Genomic DNA, 12,804 nt, shown 5'->3' with positions numbered 1-12,804 from the left:
CCCACACCAGACGGGTGCCCTGACTGGGACTCAGACGTGTGACCGTCTGGTTTAGGGGACAGCACTCCAGCCACCTGAGCCCCACCGGCCAGGGCGTCCGCAGCTCTTCAGCCACGTGTCGTCTCTCCCTCGTCAGCCAGGGAGTGAGCACGGAAGGCAGATGAGGGACCAGCTTTGGTTGTATCGTAAACTTTTTTGGACGCTTTTTTGTCTTTTGGTTCATCTGTTATTAATTTAATAAGTAGACATGAAATTGCATGATAACTGATGGAACCCGTGTGTGGAAGTGGTAGAAAAGGCGTTTTCCACTCTGTTTTCAGTGTCAGTGACAATTTCACAAAGAGAAATGCTTCAGCCGAAAGCTGAAGGGTCACCTTCCGTGGGGCCGTAGTCTGGGAAGGGTGGGGCGCCAGCTCCGTGTAGCTGCATCCAAGGCAGAGGCTCGGGTGCAGGAGAGGCGGGTTCTGAGACAGGAAGGAGCGGCTCCTGCTGCCCGGGGTCCAGGTGTTCGGACGTGACGTGAACGAGCTGCTGGCCACGTGCGGCGGGACAGAAGCTCGTTTGCTTAGGAAGCACATCCGGACCATCCGGGGGACCGTGCGGTGGGACGGGGAGGGGGCTCGGTAGGAAGGCCTGGAGTCGTCGTAATGAGAGACAGAGAGCGTAAGTCAAGGCACAGGTGGGAGAGGGGGCGCGGCCGCGGGCGTGACTTGGGACACAGACCGGAAGGGGCCCTGGGGTGGTGTTCCACAGGCCGGGGGGCGGGGGAGGCGTACGTGGGGCTAATGCTGCGTTTCCGTGCGTGAGGTGCACGTGCCGTGGACTAAGGGCTCGGGGAGCCTTCCAGGAAGCTTCGGGCTGTGGCCTGTCACACCCGCGTCGTGTGGGTGGGGTGAAGTCTGTAACCGAGGGGAGCGTATCCGGGCGACCCCCAGGGCTCGAGCACAGAGTAGGAGGGGTGTGTGGGGGAGAAGATAAAGAAGACAGAAGCACGGGAGGACTCGGGGTGACACCGTCGCCTGCGTTCAGTGCGGGAGGGACCGGGAGTGCGCGTTGGCCCTGTTGGGGTGCCTCGCGCTGAGGAGGCGGGGCGGACCGCCTGGGCCACGTGTTTGGTGACGGGGCGGTAGGCAGAAGGTGGCAGCTGGAGGCCACTAAAGGCCAAGGGGAAAATACGTGGAGTTCCCGTGAGCAGGTGAGGGAGGCACCTGCCCGCAGCTGGGAGATGTCAGCCTCCTCGGCGGCGACTCTGCTCTGAGACGGGGTGAGGCCGGGTGCGGTGACGCTGACGGGTGGGCTCCGGGCGCCGCCAGGCCGGTCCCTTCGGCCCGGGGAAGCTGCCTGGGGCCTGACGGGGGGCAGCGGGACCGAAACGGTGGCAGCAGCTCTGCCGTCAGCCAGCACTGAGGGCACCGCCGTGCTGACCCTGGGACCGGCCGGGGCCAGAAGTCACTGTCTGTGGCGCTTCTGGTACGGGGAGCACAGGGGCGGGGAGCCTGGTGGGAGCAGGGGGTGGCCCGGCACAGGCGGGCGGCAGGGCCTCTGCCCGGGAGGGGGGACACTGAAAGGGGACCGATGTTTTTGATGTTTGACAGCCAGTTTTGTTCTTTCAGCCAAACTAATGAAACAGAATTAGCTAAGAAATCATTTCATTGTTAGAAAATCGGTTGCTGCCAGTTATTCAGGCATGGGGGTGAATGGGGGTGCGGTTGTAAGTACGTGAAACAGTTTATTCTTGTATTAGTCTTAATTGCCCTGGCTGGTTTAGCTCAGTGGATTGAGCGTCGGCCTGCGAGCTAAGTGTCGCTGGTTCGATCTTCCAGTCAGGGCACATCAGAGAAGGAAAACTCTGACTCCAAAAAACCTCCGCTGCCTTGCGGCATACCTCTTCAGGGGAAAGGCTAAGGGAGTAAACCCCAACAGAAAATCCGGAGCCGGAGTCCCTAAAGCGGTTTGACGTTGTAGTCAACACCGGCAACTCCTGCGGCGCACCTGCAGACCCTCCATATTACCCTGCCCAGGCTCTGTAGCTTCAGCGTCATCGCAAGATGTCGATTCAACACGGGAGGAGACAGATACCATGTCACTCCCGAGTCGGACTGCACAGCCATTCTCGGCGGTGCAGATAGACTCTTAAGAAGCTACACCATCGTCTCTCGAGACGGACGGCTGCCGACGACGAGTCTTAATTATTGTATTTTTCATACAAACAACGGTAAACTACCTTCAGTCTTCTATTTTACCAGGGAGATGTTTTTTTAAAAGAAAACTTTCTCTGCCTTTAAAGGAAGAGTAAAGGCATTACGCAGTCAGCCCTGGGCCTGCAGGGATTTGAGCCGCGTGGGTCCGCCCAGGCACAGACTGTCCCACGGACGCAGTGTCCCCTGCGTGTGCCCGGTGCTCTCCCTGCGCAGCTGGCGGCCGGCAGGGCAGAGGGCCGACGAGGCATCGTGGGAGGTGGTTTTGTAGGAGGGACTGGAGCGTCTGTGGACTTTGGTGTCATGAGCGGGGGGTTTGGAACCAGCTCCCCATGGATACAGTGGGGTGATGGAAGGTTTAGGGGAGACACGCGTGACACCAAGATTTTGGACTGCGTGGGGGTCGGGGCTCCTAACACCCCCCAACCCCTGACACTTCTCAAGAAAGTTTTGCTCTGACTCGAAGTAGACTTTCTTTATTAGTAGCAGCGCAATTAAAATTCTCTGCATTTTCATTTTGAATTTTACGTTAGGAGGGTTTGGACATCTTGCCGTTTTAAATTCTTGTCTTCAAACCGGAAGCGTGGACGACGGGGAGCTGTTGCATGCGGTACTGAGGATCCTCATGTGCTGGAAGAAGGACCACGAGGACGTTTTTCTCTTCAGTTGGTAGGTGACATCTTAGACCGTGTTTGCCTCCCTCTGTGCCATCCGGACATTGCACGTGTCCTTTACAGTTGCGGCGTGGAGAGTAATAGGACGGTGGATATTCAGGTCGCTGTCCTAAGGACACAGCTCTAACCCTTTGAGCGCCAACGTCGCTGTGAGTGACGTGGACAAATTTTCCCAAAAGTGCCAGCGTCACTCCCAGCGACTTTTTTCCAAGGCTATAAATGTAAATAACAATGGGATAAGTTGCATTTTATGTTTTGTTCTCTTTTTTTGTACCTCAGGCTATATATCGATATACCTTTTTCTCATGTTGATCCAAATTTCGAATTATGCATGGCACTGAAAGGGTTAAAATGGAATGTTCCCGAGAGAAGGCCTGTGCGGCTCTCACGCCTCCTCCTGCCTTGCTCTTGTCCTCCCCACAGTCAGCTACGGGAGGTGCGCCCAGAGGTCCTGGGAGTGAACGTGGAAGTCATGCGGTTCCTCGCCCTGCTGCTCAGGGGCGGCTGCCCTCCTCTGGCCGAGGGCGAGTGGGACTTCGTCATTTGCTCCGCGCTGGCCTGGCTGGAGGTAGGGCCCCAGCGCCTCGGGGCCGCCGTCGGGGCTCCGGCACCCCCAGGGCCTGAGCTGCCGACCGGGCGTGTCACGTCGTGAGTGTAATTAGTGCCTGTGTCGGTGTGCTTCTCGCCAGCCACTGTTTCACAGACAAAAGTGACAGGTGTGACGTCTGCCAGTGTCCTTCAGGGGCCCGTCTCCTAGCTGCTGTTGAGCTGTTCTCCCCGCCAGCGCCCTGTGATGTCACCCCTGCGGGCAGCCCTTTCAGGCTTTGTCTGTCCGTGACCAGGGTTTGGGGCTTTTTGGTCCCAATGCTCCTTCAGCTGCACAGTGTCACTCTCGCCAGAGGAAGCTGCCCAGTTCAAGCAGGGTCAGAGGGAGCCAGGGCTGTCGGGGCCCAGGGCAGCCTGCGCATCCCCGTCATGGCTGCGGCAGCCTGTGCTTCACCTGCTCTCGGCTGGGTGGCTCAGAACGTTCAGCTTGAGCTTGCCAGGCTTCAGTTTCCGTATGGGGAAGTGACTTAGTGCCTAGTTAGTGGGGCTCCTGAGAAGGTCTCAAATGTGTCTTTAATGTATTTGACTTGGTAACTGGTAATTGGTATTATATCTTTTGTAGTTTCAAAACTAGAAAGCATTTCAGAATAAATGGGTTGATTCTAACTTGTAGTAATTAATTTTTAAAAAAGTTATTTTGATGTAAACTGTATAAAGTCTCCAGAGACTGTATACGTACTTCAGCTGCTTTTAATTTTGAAGTTCCAGGAAACGAAGGGGCTTCTCTGTGTTGCCTTGATGTGTGGTGCTCTGGTGGAGGCCTGCTCACCTGTGTAATCTCTGTGTCTTCAGACAATGAGCGAGAACCACGCGCTGCGGGGCGTCCCGCTGGTGCAGCTGTTCGCCTGCGTCAGCTGTGACCTGGCCTGTGAGCTCTGTGCCTTCTTCAACTGCGCCAGCCCAGACACCCTGAGCCGTCTCCCTGGAAATCTGATCAGTGAATGGAGGGACTTTTTTTCCCAAGGCATCCACAGTTTGCTTTTACCTCTTTTGGCTACTATTACAGGCAAGTAAAAAAGGGAGATTCATTAAAAATGACTTGTTGCCCTGGCTGGTGTGGCTCAATGGATTGAGTGCTGGCCTGTGAACCAAAGGGTTGCCGGTTCAATTCCCAGTCAGAACACAGACCTGGGTTGCAGGCCAGGCCCCCAGTTGAGGACACATGAGAGGCAACCATACATTGATTTTTCTCTCCCTCTCTCCCTCCCTTTCCCTCTCTCTAAAAATAAATAAAATCTTTAAAAATAAATAAATAATGACATCAAAAAATTTAAAACCCCTTTGGATGTTTAGGTCAAACAGTACAGAATAATAAAAAGAGCCAGAGAGAAACGCAGGCCTCTGAGAAGTATTGTGTGGTTGGTTCATGACAGAGCTGAAATTGGTAAGGTCTCGAAGACGGTTACAAAGTAAAGTACCAGCAGCTCAGGTAACGCAGACAGATCATTTGCAACTCAGACATTCCCGTCTTTGTTAACATGCTGTGTACCCGGGTATTTAAATGCCTATTAGAAATGACAAGAATTCTCGCCATCCATACGCAGTGTGTTAAGAACAAGATGCTGGGAGTCATTGAACAGTTGAGATTATTTGACGTTACATGTATTAAGCTCATGCTTCTAGTTGCAGTGGGTCAGTATCTGTCAAGTTGTTATTTCATTGTCTTTAATAACGTGATTATCTGTGAGTCAGTGAGGCTGTGTTGCTGATTTCGTTTGGGGATGTGCACCCTTCTCCCTGTCGTCATCAGGAGAAAGCGAAGATGCCTCTGAAACATCCTTTCAGAACGCAATGCTGAAGCCCATGTGCGAAGCGCTGACGCATATCACGAAGGATCAGCTGTTGAGTCACACGCTCCCTGCACGATCGGTCGCTGGGCAAAGAACACACTTGCCGGAGCATCTCCAGACTTTGCTGAACACGGTGGCCCCATTGCTGCTCTTCAGAGCTCGGCCCGTGCAGGTCGCTGCATATCACATGCTCTTCAAGTAAGAACTGCAGATCAGCGCTACAGTGTTCTAGCAAATAGAGTGAATGTTTAGTTTAATTTGTAGTCAGTAAAAATGTCAGTTAAAAAAAAGACAGAAAAAGTAAATTTGACCATGCATTTTTTTAACGACAAGCAATGTCAGTTTTTTTGGTCTTTTGGTTCACTGTTCTCCATCCAGAGTTTACATTTAGATAGTCCTGGCCATAAGTAGTTATTTCAGAAAACATTAAAATATATATTCATTACTAGATAAGCATTGGTCTTTCTGCTCCTAAGCATAATTTTTAACAATAGACAATTTAAAATAAAATAATTTAAAATAATGTTCTAATTTCCAGGTTGATGCCAGAATTACCACAATATGATCAGGATAATCTAAAGTCAGACGGAGATGAAGAGGAAGAGCCAGGCCTGTAAGATTTTTTAACGGTTTGTTTTATTACATTCGCATAATCTGTCCACTTGGGAGGACCGCAGAGGCTCTCAGTGCAGAGTGTGCGTTCTATAATCATCCGTAAGACAGAGTGGAGTCTAGAATTCACCCAAAAAGATGACTGCTCTCCCCTCCTCATTGCTCCTAAGTCATGATTTCAGTTCGCTGCTGTTTAGTTCCTTTTGGCCACATGGCAGCTTTCGTGGCCAGAAGTATCAATGGAGCACCCATTTTGTGCCAAGTGTTAACTGAATGCTGGGAGGAGAATACAGTGTTAGTAATCCGTGTTCTTTATATTAAGGAGCTTGCAGTCTAGGGTAGGCAGTATTCCCTGTGATAGAAGCCAGTATGTGACAGGTGCCAAGAAAAAGGAGGAGCCCTGGCTGCTGTGGCTCAGTGGATTGAGCACCAGCCCGCAAACCAGAGGGTCGCAGGTTCAATTCCCTGTCGGGGCACGTGCCTGGGTTGCGGGCCAGGTCCTCGGGTGGGTGCACGAGAGGTAACCACACATTGATGTTTATCTCCCTCTCTTTCTCCCTTCCTTCCCCTCTCTCTAAAAATAAATAAAAGCTTTAAAATTTTTTTGGAAAGGAAAAGGAAGGGCGTGGCCTGTTCGGGGGCCCCTGCTGTGCCCCAGGAAGGGAAGCCTCCCTGCCAGAGGAGAGACAACGGTGCCAGACCCTTCAGATGAGGCGGCCTGTGGACAGGGCAAGGAGACCGTGCTGGGGGGGGGACCCTCACACAGGGCGTGGCGGCGTGAACGTTCAGGACGCGTGAGGAGTGTTAAGTAGTCGCCACGTGGCTTCTTTTTCTACTGCCTGTGTCTCTCCCACTGGGATGTGAGCCCTGCGCAGGCAGGGATTTTTGTCTCCCTCGCAGTTTTAGCCGTAGCACCCAGAATGGTTCCTGGCCTAAAGCAGGCTTGTGGGTGGGGCTCATCTGTGGAAGGAAAGATAAATGGAAGTGTGTGGAGTTGTTGGGGGGAGGGTGCTTACCAGTGACGTTTTTTAGGGTTTGGGCATCATCTGGAGAAGACGGGGTACCCAGCTGGTTCTGGCCATAGTGTGCAGCAGGAACTGTACAGAGAAGCAAGCAAAGACGTTCCAGAAACCCTAGCGTGGGTGGAGGCGGTGTGGGGAGGGCGAGGGAGCTGCGCAGCCCGTGGGCCCTGTGGCTGCTGCATGGACGAGGGGTGGGCTGGGGCGGGGGCGGGGCGGGGGGAAGGAAGGCGTGGGACAGAGAGGAGAATTCGGCAGGACCCACCCCAGGTCTCACTCGCCAGGAATCTCTTCAGTCCCCCTGGAAGTGTTACTGAGAGCATCGTCCGTGAGGAACCATTGAATCTGCACCATCATGAATGAATGTGAACGTTAAACTTCCCGGGAAGACATGGGGTCTCCCAGTCTCTCTGCCATTACACGGTGACCCTGGAGGGCTTGGCAGCCCTCACTGTCCCCCCGCTGGCTGAGGGACTTAGTCATTTTAGTTTTTCTGGGTGTGAGATTTTTCTTCTGCATAATACAGAAAGTCGATGTTTTCAAACAGGTTTTTGTTTGTTTTCAAGACTTTATTTTTAAAGAGGGGAAAGGAGAGAGAAAGAGAGGGAGACAAACATCAGTGTGTGGCTGCCTCTCACACGCCCCCAGCTGGGGACCTGGCCCACAACCCAGGCCTGTGCCCTGACCGGGAATCGAACCAGTGACCCTTCGGTTCAGAGGCCAGCGCTCAGTCTACTGAGCCACACCAGCCAGGGCTTCTAACAGGAATTTTAAGCGGTAACTTCTAGAGTCTATATTGTTATAGCATGTTATGTATTTTTTAACACATAATTATGAAATTTACATATTTAAGAATATTTTATGTATAATATATATATTCCAAGGTATTACATATTATATACTTTATGTTTACACATTTTTTAATATGAAAAATACAGGGTAGAATATGTCTTTGTGTATAAATCACATATATTTATAAATTTTATGTCTTTCAGGTTCTATAATTGCCATTATGTGACAGTAGGAGTTAAAAGTTGAATCTGTAAAGGGGGCTTTTAAAGTGGTGTTTGGGAATTAGAGAGAGGTTTTTCTAAAATCGAGGGTTATGCACGCTGAGGGCTTGCTAAGGGGACGCGTTGTGAAGGTGGTTATGTTGTCTGGTCGTCCTCAGGTCCCCGCCCGCGGCACTGATGTCTCTGCTGAGCTCTCAGGAGGACCGGCTGGACCACGTTCTGGGGTGTGTTCCTGTAGGACAGATAGTTACGATCAAGCCGCTGAGTGAAGACTTCTGCTACGTCCTGGGGTACCTTCTCACTTGGAAATTAATACTTACTTTCTTCAAAGCCGCTTCATCTCAGGTCAGTAACTGTGTGACAGCTTTGGATAGTTCTGTCCTAAGGAAATTTACCTTATTTAAAAATCAGGGTTTAGAGAAAGGCCTACAGAGCATTACCTTTGTAATCCAAGCTCTTATCTCTAGATGTTGAAAACATCCTGTAATAATTTTGCCCAAACTGCTCTTGAAGCCTCTGTTGCCTCGTGTTTAGGAAGGAAACTTGAAAAATCTATTGCAGGTTTTTGTTTTGTTTTGTTTTCTTTTTTAAGTCTTTGAGGCAGATTCTGACTAAAAATTTCTATCGAACTTTGAGTGAGTCAGTGGCCTCTTTGACAGGTCAGCACTAAAAGACTTCGTTTATCACTTCATACTGACAGTGTTCGGTATTCACTTCCGATGTGATTTTTCAGAATTCCTACATTATAGTGATGTTGTTGGAAATAACTCGCCTTGATACAAATACATGTGCGTGTTTGCGTTTGCAAACGTGAGGGCAAACGCAGGCTCCGGGGGCAGCACGGAGGTCGGCGTGGAGGTCACTGCACTTCCCCTCCTGCCTGCTGCATACGCGACTCGAGCAAGTACTGTTTGTCGATAATACGCTTCAGGAGCTCACTGTTGGGTTTTCCGTTTGTTTCTCTTTTGTTTGGCATTTGTTTGTTTGTGTTATGATTCTGTTGCAGTTGTCCCAGTGTTTCCCCCTTTGCCCTGTTCCGCCCGTCTCCCCCACACGCCGACAGTCAGTCCCCACCCAGCTGTCCATGCCCACGGTCACTCGTGCGTGGCCTCTGACGAGTCCCTTCCCCTTCGTTCCCCCATTAGCCCCCTCCCCTCCCCCACTGGCAGCTGTCAGTCTGTTCCTTGTTTCCAGGCCTCTGCTGCTGTTTTGCTCGCTATTTATTTTGCTCATTGGGTTCCTCTTATAAAGTCAGATCATACGGTGTTTCTCTTTGACCAACTGGCTTATTCACTGAGCATAATTCTCTCCAGTTCCATCCACGCTGTCACAGAGGGTAAGAGTTCTTTCTTTCTGCTGCGTATACTCCATTGTGTAAATGCCCCGCGGTGTTTGACCCATTCAGCACTTAGGCTGTTTGCAGCACTTGGCTGTTGTAAACGGCGCTGCTGTGAACATGGGGGTGCACAGGTTCTTCTGAATTGGGGTTTCAGGATTCTTCGGGTGTAATCCCAGCAGCGGACTCGCTGGGTAAAAAGGCAGCTCCATTTTTAGTTTTTTGAGGAAACTTTATTCTGTTTTCCACAGTGGCTACACCGTTCTGTTTCATTTCTTTCTTAAAATGTTGTTGGTACGGCCCTGGCTGGTGCGGCTCAGTGGATTGAGTGCCGGCCTGTGAACCAAAGGGTCGCCAGTTTGACTCCTCAGGGCACAGGCCTGGGTTGCAAGTCAGGTCCCCAGTTGGGGACGCACAAGAGGCAGCCACAAGTGATGTTTCTCTCCCTCTCTCTCTCCTTTCCCCTCTCTCTAAAAATAAGTAAATAATTTTTTTTTTTTTTTAAGTATTTTTGATGTAAAAAAAAAACTGCAGGAAATTGAGGCTGGTAAGGGTAGGAACTTTGGTCTTGTCATCATCTATTTGGAAATTCGGAAAATGGCAGTGCTCCACCTTCTTCACTGAACCAGTGTGTGGGTGAGGGGCACCGAGAATTACCCAGGAGCCTGTGCTGAGCCAGGAACCTGAACGGAGCTGTGAGCAGATACACCAGAGCAACACACTGAAAACACTAATTAGATGGGTCCTATAAATAAATAAGATTTAGATGAATCCTCTAATAGGTATTTTTTTAAAATAAACCTTAATTGTTTCTAACTGTGGGTTATTTTTAACTTCCTTTTTGGGAAATTCCTGGTGAGTCTGATTAAACTGAAACCAAAGCTGTGTGTGTGTGTGTGTGTGTGTGTGTGTGTGTGTGTGTGTGTGTGTTTGTGTGATCAATCACTTTACTGAGATACAGTTCATGGACCATCAGACTTACCAGTTTGTAATGTATAGGTTGGTGTTCCTAACACTCGAAAAAGAAACCCCTTGCCCATTTGTGGTCCCTTCCCATCTCTTCTCAAACCCCCAGCCCTGCGGCTGCTCGTCTATATCTGTCTCTGCATTCGCCAGTCATGGGTGTTTCCCACGATGGCCTCCTGCGCCCGGCTGGTGTCACTCAGCATGATGCCGCCAAGGGTCATTCACGTGGCAGCCTGAACTGTGATGGATGATACTCCACATTGCAGGGCCGTGTCACATTTTATTTACATACCACGATGTGAGCGCGACACACTCGTCCACTGACGAACACTTCGGTGGTTCTCACTTCCGGCTGTTGTGAATGAAGCCGCTGTGAACATTGATGTGTAAATGTTTATGTGGACATATTTTCATTTCTCCTGTGATGTACATCTGGGAGTGGGATTGTTAGGTAATACATGTTTTTAAAATGCCATTTGATATACATGATCAATTTTTTAAAACTTTTCCTTTCTACTTTGTATTTTTAAAAATTTCAAAGTTATAGAGAAGTTCAAAGAATAATTCAATGAAGTCATAGACCCTTTTTCTACAGTCACAGATTTTTGACATTTGCATGCTTTCTCCATATTTACTTCTTTCCCTCTGATCTATTTGAAAGTAAGGTGAAGACAGCACGCTGCTTTACCAAAGGCCTTTAAACGTGTATCTCCTAAGAACAAGGCCATGTTTACACATGAGTGTACTGTAATTATTGCACTCAAATTTATTTGAATCAATAACTACTTTGCATTCCCATTTCCTAGTAAATGCCCTTGACAGTTGTCCTGCCCTCTGCTGAGGATTTAGTCAAGGCCCGTGGCTGCGTTTGTTGGCCCTGTTTCTGTAACCTGTGACCCCCACCCCTCTTCTCTGCGGTCACTCAGCAGGTCCGTGGTTTGGCAGACTGCCCGAAGCGTGGGTGAGTCTCCTGTCTCCTCGTGCTTTGATGCTGGTTGGTATTCAGGAGAGGGCGCTGTGTCCTCACTGTGTCACCTCGGGCGGCGCAGGGTGTCAGTGTGTCCTTTTATTGGGAACACTGAGTTTGGTTACTCGGTAAAGGCCACGCCAGCCAGAGTTCTCCATTGTAAAGGGATGTCGCTCAGGATGTGCTAAGACTCGGTTGCAAGTGCTCTGGTCCGATCCTCGCGTTGGAGCCCTCCCGGCGTGGGGAAGGCAGTGCCTTTGTGCGGCGAGGGGCGGGAAGGGGCCGCTGCGGAACAGGTGCAGGGCGCAGCGACGTCCGCGGGAGCCCAGGGCGGGTCTGAAGCCCAGGCCTGCCGGGGCCGCAGCAGCCCAGGGGGGCCCAGTTCTCCTGTTTTCAGAAAGAAGCTTGAAATCCCTATTTTTATGTGGAATGTCCTGATCTATGAAAGAAGGCATTTTGCGCTGCTGGTTTGTGCTCTGTGTTACGTGGAGGGTGGGGGTCTCGCATCGGGTGGGGTCGGCGGTGGGAATGGAGTGAGTTTTCAGCACGAGTTTGAACGCTGAGGGCCTGTGGAGTGGAAGGAACGTGTGGGAGACGTGGGGTTGGGGAGCGGAAGTCTCGGCTCAGAAACACCCGGAGGTGAAGGGTGGAAGGGAGACGGTTTTCGAGGCCGCTGGCAGCACACGTCACATCGTGAGGGCACAGTGACAGCGTGTGCTGGTGTGTGAAGAGAGAAGGCCGTGCCATGGGGCCCCCAGGCAGGGCAGCGTGGCCTCTCCGTGGGACCGTCGGTGGAACTCGGGGCTCACGCTCGTCGTCGCGGAGGGTGTCGCTGTGCAGCCTGTCGTGCCTGTCGGTGTCACGGGCTCACGAACGCACGTCTGCTCTCCCCAGCTCCGGGCTCTGTACTCCACGTACCTCCGGAAAACAAGGAGTTTAAGCAAACTGCTCTATCACCTGTTCAGGCTCATGCCCGAAAACCCGACCTGCGCCGAGGCGGCTCCTGAGCTCCCCGGCAGGGAACCTAAGACCTTCTTTACAGAAGCGCTGCAGCTGAGCGTCCGAGGTGGGTGCGCTGTCCCCTGGGCGCGGCTCAGGCCTGGGGGGGGGGGGGGGTGCAGCCCGGGGGGCCCGGCGCGAGGGGTCCCTGTTCCTCTCAGCCCGACTGACATATGGTGAGATCCGTGGCTGCGGTTATTAAGAATTCAGTGCAGTTTTAAAGCCTAGTTTGTTGAGACCTGTTTTTCACTCTAAACAATGATTTGTCATTTCTAATGTTTTGTAGGGGAAACAAAGCTGAGTAAAATGGCTCCGATTTGAGCTGAGGGAGAGTCTCGCAGCTGGGGGGTTGCAGCGGCTGCTGAGGGGGGCTGTTCAGGCGCCTCCGTGCCCTGAGTGGGGGGCTGAGCGGGGTGTGAAGGGGGCCCGGCTAACCCTAACCCCTCCTTTTTAAAATGTGTGTGTGTCATATTCTTTTTGACTGTTCATGTGAAATGTAGATGCCGTTTCTAGGCAGGTTTGTCAGGGTCAGCCGGGATCAGCTGTTACTTCTTTTTGCCATTCTTAGGGTGCGTTTCAAATATGTAGGAAGAAGCTAATCCTGCCGAGTTCCAGTTTCTTTGG

The 12,804-nt window shown here is 51.3% G+C and overlaps 1 protein-coding gene across 1 annotated transcript in view; it reads left to right on the top strand.

Annotated features, from left to right (window-relative positions):
- The window catches only part of LTN1 (listerin E3 ubiquitin protein ligase 1), a 46,527-nt gene that overhangs the window by 29,205 nt on the left and 4,518 nt on the right, over positions 1-12,804 (top strand). The window contains exons 20-26 of the mRNA XM_090270923.1: positions 2,732-2,867; positions 3,296-3,440; positions 4,271-4,484; positions 5,229-5,466; positions 5,807-5,881; positions 8,071-8,257; positions 12,076-12,247. Of these exons, the coding sequence (XP_090127049.1) occupies positions 2,732-2,867; positions 3,296-3,440; positions 4,271-4,484; positions 5,229-5,466; positions 5,807-5,881; positions 8,071-8,257; positions 12,076-12,247 (1,167 nt within the window). The remainder of the gene's footprint in view (positions 1-2,731; positions 2,868-3,295; positions 3,441-4,270; positions 4,485-5,228; positions 5,467-5,806; positions 5,882-8,070; positions 8,258-12,075; positions 12,248-12,804) is intronic.

Source organism: Furipterus horrens, unplaced genomic scaffold (genome assembly GCF_987537825.1).
Source record: "Furipterus horrens unplaced genomic scaffold, mFurHor1.1.pri manual_scaffold_1, whole genome shotgun sequence".
Lineage (NCBI taxonomy): Eukaryota > Metazoa > Chordata > Mammalia > Chiroptera > Furipteridae > Furipterus > Furipterus horrens.
The sequence above is the reverse complement of the archived record's forward strand: the minus strand, read 5'-3'. Positions and strand labels throughout refer to the sequence as shown.